The sequence below is a fragment of the Rhododendron vialii genome, chromosome 2a (assembly GCF_030253575.1).
Source record: "Rhododendron vialii isolate Sample 1 chromosome 2a, ASM3025357v1".
In the NCBI taxonomy this organism is placed as follows: Eukaryota; Viridiplantae; Streptophyta; class Magnoliopsida; order Ericales; family Ericaceae; genus Rhododendron; species Rhododendron vialii.
The window spans coordinates 46,123,027-46,132,214 of NC_080558.1; the positions used below are offsets into that span (position 1 = coordinate 46,123,027).

The window sequence follows — 9,188 nt, forward strand, 5'->3', positions numbered from 1 at the left end:
CAGGGATATAAGATTTTTCTTCAAATCCGGAACATGTCGAACCTCAGATAAAGTCCTAACAATACCGTCATGCATCCTAAGCTGAATCGTTCCTGAACCAACAGTCTTACAGGCCATGTTGTTGCCCATCAAAACTGTACCACCATTGACCGCCTCATAAGTAGAAAACCACTCTCTATGCGGACACATATGGTATGAACATCCAGAATCTAGAATCCACTCGGTATTAGAGCGAGAATCGCCCTCTGTAACTGATAACACATTATCTGACTCATCTGAACTTTCAGCAATTCCAGCAATTACTTTACCCCCTTTCTGGTCTTCTTTTTCCTTCTCTTTGAGTTTTAAACAGTCACTTTTCCAGTGCCCGGGTTTCTTGCAATAATTACACTTTCCCTTCTTCTTACCTGATGACTTGGATCTTCCCCTATTACTCGACTCCACCCTTTCTGTTGTTCTTCCCCTAACAAATAAACCCTCCGCATGGGCATCACCCTCACCTGACACTTTTTTCCTCAATTCTTTCGAATATAGGCTGGCCTTAACATCCTCCATGGATATCGTGTCTTTGCCATACAATAGGGTTGTAACAAAGTGCTCATACGAAAGTGGTAAAGAACATAGCAAAATTAGGGCTTGGTCCTCATCCTCAATTTTACTATCAATATTTTTCAGATCCATAATAATACGGTTGAACTCGTCTAAATGATCTTTAACAGGTATACCTTCTCGCATACGAAATGTATAAAGACGTTGTTTGAGATATAACCTGTTGGTGAGCGACTTCGTCATATATATGCCTTCCAACTTCAGCCAAATTCCTGCTGCTGAAGTTTCTTCTTCCACCTCGCGAAGAACGTCATCTGCCAGACTCAACTGAATAGAACTCAGAGCTTTGGCATCCGTATCATCCCAATCTTCCTCTTTGATTCCAGAACTAGTCTTGCCTAACAAAACCTTGTGCAATCCTTGTTGGGTTAGCAGAGCCTTCATCTTTACTCTCCAAAGACTGAAACTGCTGCTCTGCCCATCAAACTTCGCAATCTCAAATTTAGCCGCCATAGCCACAATCGGAAACGAAACCCTAGTTTTTGCAACCTAAGGCTCTGATACCAGTTTGTTGTAACGAACGCTATGAATGCAAGCTAAGAACGAGAAATTGAAAACTAAACAAGAAATCACAAAGACACAAGATATACGTGGTTCCCCAAATTGGGTACGTCCACGGGCGAGGAGAGAGAGGATTCACTAACCAACGTGAAGAAGAGATACAAAGAGCCGGCTATGATCCGTAACTCGTCTAGAAAGGCCACCAATATGACAGCCCCAAAAGGATACAATAGAAGTTCCCCAAAAGCCCTATTTATAATAGGCTACATAAATAGGAGCAACATAGTTAACCAATGTGGGACTAAAGAATACAAGGCATAAACAAGGCATTCCCAACAAGTCCAATAAAAAACTACTCAAATCAAGCAATTCCCGATCTTTTTTTTTTGCTGATATCTAGCGAGTACCCTTGAAATCATGTTCTAATCACATTGAATGGCTCGGATTATCAAAGTTAGATTGGGAAAGGGGAGGTGCGGACCGATCCGGATTTTGTTCAAGTTAGGATGTCCGGATTTTGCTTCGGTCCGCAACCCCCCTTTTCCGATCAAATTTTGATGATCCGAAACAGAAAGATTGTCAGAACCTCATTGTTCTCGATCGAATTATTTGTCTTTAATAAACTTTTTAAATTTTGTCACAAGTTTTGATTGTCTTTCATAATGAACTAATAATTTACAAAAATTGACGTGAAACTAATAAGATTTCATGTCTCCGACATTGGCAGGAAATTCCTGTGCCTAAGCATCTGAACTACGAACCACACTTCTCTCTTCCCCTGTCTCTCGCCATTAACACCCATCTCTCTCTGACATTGGCATCTCTGACATTGGCAGGGAATTCCTTATGTACTCTACAGCCGAATAACAGAGCACTCGTTTTACAGGCATTAATATAGAAGCATTAGTTTGTTAGGCGAGCAGATAGTTGCCGATTTTTACGAAAAGAATTTAGGAGATAATCATGTATTAGTGGGTTTATTCTGCCGTTAGTATATAACTGTATATATTACCTCCTCTATATATAAACCCACGTAATTAAAATTAAAATATTAAATTAAACCAACACATACACTGTAAATGTGAGAAGTACAAACAAAAGTTAAAAACCCCATGGACATGAGGTGAATATGGGGTAGTTAAACTCATGATTTTACTCCAATTGATTGGGACACAAAACTCAGTTTAGTTTAGTTTAGTTTAATTTGGTTTGGTTAACTCATAATTTTTAAGTCCTCGAACGAATAATTCATCAAAATTTGGATTATGTAAGGTATTAGCCATCCATTTTAACCAATTACTATCCAGGGGAAAGTTCAATGTCCTGTGTTGATTATGATTCCTATTGCTGAGGTACATAGAAGTGTTCTGCCTGTCCATCATTGGTGATGATGTGTGAACTAGTTAAGGTGGTTTAAGAATGTCTATCGTACATGGTCGATGCGTTAGTTTGGAGGAATGATATGTTAGGATAGATTGTAGTATGGGAACGGGTAGACCAAAATTGACTTTAGAGGCGGTAGTTCGAGAAGACCTAGGTTTTTTGGTTATCACAAAACACAATGCCCTCAACACAACTCAATAGAGATAACACATTCATGTAGCCAACACTAATTATTGGGACTTAAGGCTTCGGTCTGATTAATTGGTTTTTGTACGTTTATAAACAAAGTTTATTAACAAAATCAGCAACATCTAAATGACTTGTGATTGTCTAGTGGTTACTGTGCTCTTGATTAATTTACATTATAAAGGCTATAGATTGGACAAACTCATGCTCATACTCATAAGTGTGAAGACTCTCTAGTTTTTTTTTTCCCCAAATGCTTACACCTAATCGAAGAATGATTATTATATATATTTTTGGTCTTGGTTAAGAAAAGATTATAGAGAGCTTTTGTAGAAACTTCCTCTTAAACTGTATGGAAAGGGTGATTATATAAGACAAAATATACATAACTCCAAATGCTTCTATCTGAAGAGTCCGTACACACACTTCTTTAGTGTACAAAATTGCCCTTCTCCAACCTTGCTTGTTGGAGAGCCAAATCCAACGTCACGGGCCACGCTGTATTTGACAGCACTATGTAATTATTCATTACCAGTAGTCATGTAATTCTCAATCGATCCAATACACGTACAAAGTGACTGTCCTTACACGGGCCACGCTACATCTGGTAGCACTATGTAATTATTCATTACCAGTAGTCATGTAATTCTCAATCGATCCAATACACGTACAAAGTGACTGTCCTTAAAAAAAATTAGCACTGAAATATCAATCTCATATACCTCCAAAAATTGAACTAAAGGGATGTTACACGGTGGATCCATTACAACGACATAGTTTAACCCACATTAAAAGCTATTTAGAAGTTTTTTTTCTAAAGTAATATAAATGTCATTGTTTCCTTGAGATCTAAAACACTGTATACAATCTTGTAAGTCCACGTCAAGAGCTATTAAAATCAACTCATCTTTCTCATCTTTATATTTGATACGATAAGTTCCAGCCTTGAGTTCCAGCCTTTTAGCCACTTGTTGCTGCAGCTCCTCTAATGTAGACGACAAAGACAAACGGAACTTTATCGTATCCGTTTCGCATGTTGCCCTGATAGTCACCGTATCTGCATCTTGAAACCCTGTCTTAATGTTAGCAACAGTACTTGAGGCTTGATTCGAAGGGAAATCAAAATTTAATTGTGGGGTTTGTCTTTGGTTCTCAACAGACGAGGGCAGAGAGGGCTGGATCTTTTCTATGTTGCAAGGAGGCCACCGATCTATACCATGACCCCTACAGACACGCTTGAAAGTAGATATGCCAACTGCAAGAGGAAAGTTTCAGATCAAACAAAATACCTAGTGTTCTCTACTGCAAAAAAGCCCGCAAATTCTTTATGAAAAGAATCAATCTAGTTGAAAATTACAATCAGGAAAAAAAAAAGAAAAAAAGCAAACTCGGATCTTAAATTTAGGGAGTGTACTCTTACTTCCGAGTTTCCCTGCAGCATCTTTTTGGTTCATGTGCGAACATTTGAGGATCTCCTCTTTAGGAATGTCAATTCTAGGTCCACCTTTTTTATATATCCTATCTTGTGTACCTGAGGCTTGATTCGAAGGGAAATCAAAATTTAATTGTGGGGTTTGTCCGTGGTTCTCAGCAGACAAGGACAGAGAGGGCTGGATCTTTTCTATGTTGCGAGGAGGCCACCGATCTATACCATGACCCCTACAAACACGCTTGAATGTAGATATGCCAACTACAAGAGGAAAGTTTAGATCAGACAAAATATCTAGTGTTCTCTACTGCCAAAAGCCCACAAATTCTTAATGAAAAGAATCAATCTAGTTGAAAATTACAATCAGGAAAAAAAGCAAACTCGGATCTTAAATTTAGGGATTGTACTCTTACCTCTGAGTTTCTCCGCAGCATCTTCGCGGTTCATGTGAGTACATTTGAGGATCTCCTCTTTAGGAATGTCAATTCTAGGTCCACCTTTTTTATGTTTCCTATCTTGCGTCTTCCTTTCATGTTCTTTTGAACTAGAAACCACAAAGATGTTTCGTTCTGCAATGACGACATTTTGTCCATTGCTTGAAGCATCCATTGACGGCTGATTAGATGAATCTACTTGCGTCGTCACTTTTCCATTTTGCAAGGAATCAAGACTATGCAAATTGTCGTTTTGTGCTTCAGTAACGACATACATTCCATTGTTTATGGCATCCATTGAAGGCTGATCCAGTTGGCCTTGCTGCAAAATTACACTTCCATCCTCTAATAGTTCAAGACTAGGAATAGATCTAGTAGCTGGGATCATGTGAATGGAATGACTTCTCTGATAATTCTGAAAGTCGATGACTTCTAGGGATAATACTTCTTCTCCAAATTTTTGCCCAGAAGCAAGCTTAAAAGTTTCGAAATATTCCTCCATCGTTCCCAATATTAATCTCAATTTGGTTAGTATGTTCTCATCGTTTTCCTCGCTTTCTTGCAAAAAGAACTCTAGCACGTATAATTCATCTCCAGTGTGACTACTTTGCAAGCACATTGTGAACCAACCATCTAATTTGCAAAGTCGGGCATAGGGTACTAGCGGAGACTCAGCTATGCTAAATTGCTTTACGTCCGAGCAGTATAACAAGTTATGAAATTGAAGTATCCTCCCACTAACCTGCCCCTTTCTTAAGTGATAAAATTTACTGGCGTTTACGAAATCCCGAAGGTAAGAATAGAAAACCAAATCTTCCGAATCCAAATCGGTTAAGTCAACATACTCCAGATCCGCGAGTTGGTATTGGCTTTGCAGTAAATTGTCGCAAGAATGGCAGGAGGCCCATGCCAAAGCCAAAGGGAGGTAATGAATTTTACAAACAGATTCACATATCATCTCGAGTTCTTGAAAGGCAGCTGTACGAGCTTTATTCTTGTCCCCATTCTGTTACGAATTTATTGTCACGTTAGGATACTTGTGAGAACATATAACTTCTAGACATAATACAAGGGGGAAAATCCAGATTAAAATTGTATCAGGGTTTGCCACTCACTTGCATTTTGTAGTGTTTATATCCATCAAAACAAAGCAGACCAAACTCCTGCAAAGGAATGGAAAGAAACAACTTAGGAATCTTGAAGATGCTCAATATACTATCTAAGAAACATATTCAATCTACAACTAGTATCAAAGTACAACGAAGTAAAAAAAAAATATAGTGTTGTCTATATGCTGGCATGATATTCGGCTCACAGAAATAGCAGCCTATGGAAAAATGATCCTGGGTATTTAGTGTGTCAGTATTCAGACATATTAATAGTTTCTTAGATGGAACGCAAGCTTCCAACGAATAAGAGCTTAGAAACCAACAGTGGAATTGTTGCCATATCATCAACTTCAAATGTCGTGTATTAAACTGGCCTTTCGTGATTCCCTAAGATAACAATGTCGCTTAAGTATACTCATGTTGTCCAAAGCGCACCACTGGTGTAACCCATAAGAAATTGGAGGATACTCTACTGAAAGAGATGAAAACTCGAACAAAAATAAAATAAAAGGACGAACAAAGTATAACTATTGAGAGTTGTACTGAAGGAGGTTTGATATCAATATTTAGTTCAAACATATCCATGACAGATAATGTACACTACATTTGTCTGTAGTGGGTACCCTTATCCAAATAGCTCCTCTCCAATTGTAAAAAAAACTGGACAAATTCAGTTTTGACACTGTTGGGTCCATCCATAGTGCAATTGGGTGATTAGAATCATTCATTTTGTTATTGACAAGTTTAACCAAGCCAAAAATTACGTTGATTGATATGATTTAGAACACATTCATATTGAAACAACTAGGCGCATACACCGATGAACTCTATACGAAAAACTGTTCAGATCATCGAAATGAGTCCAGTATATATCTGAATTTCTCAAAATTGGATCCGTCCAGTTTTTTAACCAACTGGAGATGATCCAGGACCTTAAAATAAATTATCAGAAGTGGTATAAAAGTTGGAATTTAACCTTTCAACAAGTACAACATTAATTTAAAAGGACGTGCATTTACCTTAAAAGTTGAATTCCCAATGAGACAAACATTAAGGGGGCAAGGGAGTAGAAAACAGGCTTTTTAGTTGAGAACAATCAATCAATAATCCACAAGCTGGAATTCATAAATGGCTCCAGTTTCGTGAAAAAGGAAGGCACATCATCATATCCTTTGCCTAACAAACAATAAAGTAGTAAAATAAACAGGGGAGAAAAGAAAAAGAGAGGGAGTAGCAAGGAATGTTAGTAACAAGAATAGGAAAAAGGCTGGCTAGTGACAAACCTGAAAGATATCATACAAGCAGCCCGGGAATTGTTTGTCAAACCAATCGCTAGACATATTATATCGAGAAACAAACTCAAGTACCCCAACACAGGTGTGGCTGGAATGTTCAAAAACTGGCACAGCCCAAGATCCTCCTATTTTGCAACGTACAGCAAGGTCGCGTTGTGGATACTCTTTTAGAGTGTAAAGCTCCACATACGGAGTGGATTCGGGGAGTTTATTGAGGAAGACACGGCCCAGAAGCCCAAGTTGTTCTTCTTCACTCTTTGCATCTGCGTAGAACTTATTATTATACTCCCTACGCATCCCCATCCTATACTCACAAAGCCAATGTCTCGTACTCTTGTAGCCTACACTGCCAATGGCAAAAGGTTGGAATTGCGTTGTAAGCAAAGTCCGCCCCTCCCTTGTTTTCGTGCATCCCCAAAATTGAACTAGGGAATAAGTAAGTTCAGGGTGCAATATCAATTTACGGAGAGCACGTCTGACATCTAGTCTAACTTTCCGACTCGCACAGACATCGGGAATGAAGTCCGCAGAATGATCTGTAAATGAAAATTGAGGTTGAGCAACCAAAATAGAAAAAGAAAGAAGAACACATAATAGAGAGAGAGAGAGAGAGAGAGAGAGAGAGAGAGAGAGAGAGAGAGAGAGAGAGAGGTGACTTGCCGTCAGATAGAGTATGGTCGTCGTCTTGTGGGTTCCAGAAAACCCATCTAATGCCTTTCCAACCGTTTGACGAACGAGACTTGTAGCCAGGGGGTTTGTCAGAAATCTCCAGTCGAGAATATTTGAGTTCCCTATCCATGTACTCTTTGAAATTGGCAGGGAAATCGTCTATTGGTTCATCGTCACTATCTTCGACATCGTCTATTAGTTCATCGTCGTCTATTGGTTCATCGTCACTATCTTCGACATCGTCTATTGGTTCATCGTCACTATCTTCAACATCATCTATTGGTTCATCGTCTATTGGTTCATCGAGAAGGAAATCTTCTTCTTCTTCTTCTTCTTCTTCTTCTTGAAGATGGCGGAGAAGAAGGAAATCTTCTTCTTCTTCTTGAAGGCCGTCACTATCTTCAACATCATCTATTGGTTCATCGTCTATTGGTTCATCGAGAAGGAAATCTTCTTCTTCTTCTTCTTGAAGATGGCGGAGAAGAAGGAAATCTTCTTCTTCTTCTTGAAGGCGGCACTCCGCCATCTTGTTCAATTTTGCAGAGAAATCCTCAAAAGAAGAAATGAGAGCTCCTCTCGGTTCAACATGCTTTTAAAAGTCAAGTCAACCCCGCAAATTGCTTTTCTCACCCTCAGACACCACACCACACCCCCCGGCCCCACCTCCGTTTTCCCAGACCACCTCCTCTCTCTCCTTACAGTTTTTATTTTTTTTTTTCATTTAATTATTTTTATCTTATTTATTTAATTTCTATAAATACATATTTTCTATATTAAAAAATATAATTCAAGAATTAAGTGTTCCAATTTTCAATTCAATTTAATCAGGGTGAAGATCATATTTTTTTGATCATTTTATTCTAAATAGTCATAATAAATTTTTTGTTATAAGGTCTTTCAACGAGCACCCTATGACTCATTATTTAGTTTCAGGGTTCTCTTAATATGTCCATTGAAAGGTCTTGGAGCCAAAAATTTATTACGACTATTTAGGATGAAATGATCAGAAAAATAACATCTTTGCACCAGTTCAAACGGATTAAAAATTGAAACACTTTTTTATAACTATTTTTTAATATATAAACGGTGTAAAAAAAATAAGTGTTTCAATTTTCAATCCGTTTGAACCAGTAAAAAGATGTTATTTTTCTGATCATTTCATCCTAAATGGTCGTGGTAAAATTTTGGCTCTAAGGCCTTTCAACGAGCACCCTAAGACTCCTTATTTAGTTTAGAGCTCTTTAGGGTGCTCATTGAAAGGCCTTAGAGTCAAAAATTTATTACTACTATTTAAGATGAAATAATTATAAAAATAACATCTTTGCACCGGTTCAAACGGATTGAAAATTGAAACACTTATTTTTTTTAACTATATTTTTTAATATATATATATAGGCGGTTCCGGAGACACCCAAAAAAATGCCTAAAAAAACACCTCATAGTTCCCGATCAAATTTTGATAATCCGAGCCGCTCAATATGATCAGAACGTGATTTTAAGAATACTCACGAGAAATCAGCAAAAAAAATGACAGGGAAGGGCTTGATCCAAACAGTTTCAAACAGTTTTTTAT

At 38.0% G+C, this 9,188-nt stretch overlaps 1 protein-coding gene across 2 annotated transcripts; it reads right to left on the reverse strand.

Annotated features, from left to right (window-relative positions):
- Positions 1-3,368: 3,368 nt before the first annotated feature.
- Positions 3,369-7,490, reverse strand: LOC131317920 (protein NLP7-like). Of its 2 annotated transcripts, XM_058347619.1 has the most exons (5): positions 6,935-7,488; positions 5,658-5,705; positions 4,522-5,548; positions 4,100-4,369; positions 3,369-3,934 (listed from the first exon to the last, which is right to left on the reverse strand). In XM_058347619.1, the coding sequence occupies exons 1-5, from the start codon at positions 7,247-7,249 to the stop codon at positions 3,468-3,470; spliced, it is 2,127 nt and encodes a 708-aa protein (XP_058203602.1). In that variant the 5' UTR covers positions 7,250-7,488; the 3' UTR covers positions 3,369-3,467. The 2 variants fall into 2 exon arrangements, with proteins under 2 accessions (XP_058203602.1, XP_058203603.1); XM_058347620.1 differs by lacking the exon at positions 4,100-4,369 and having other exon boundaries at positions 6,935-7,490.
- Positions 7,491-9,188: the final 1,698 nt, after the last annotated feature.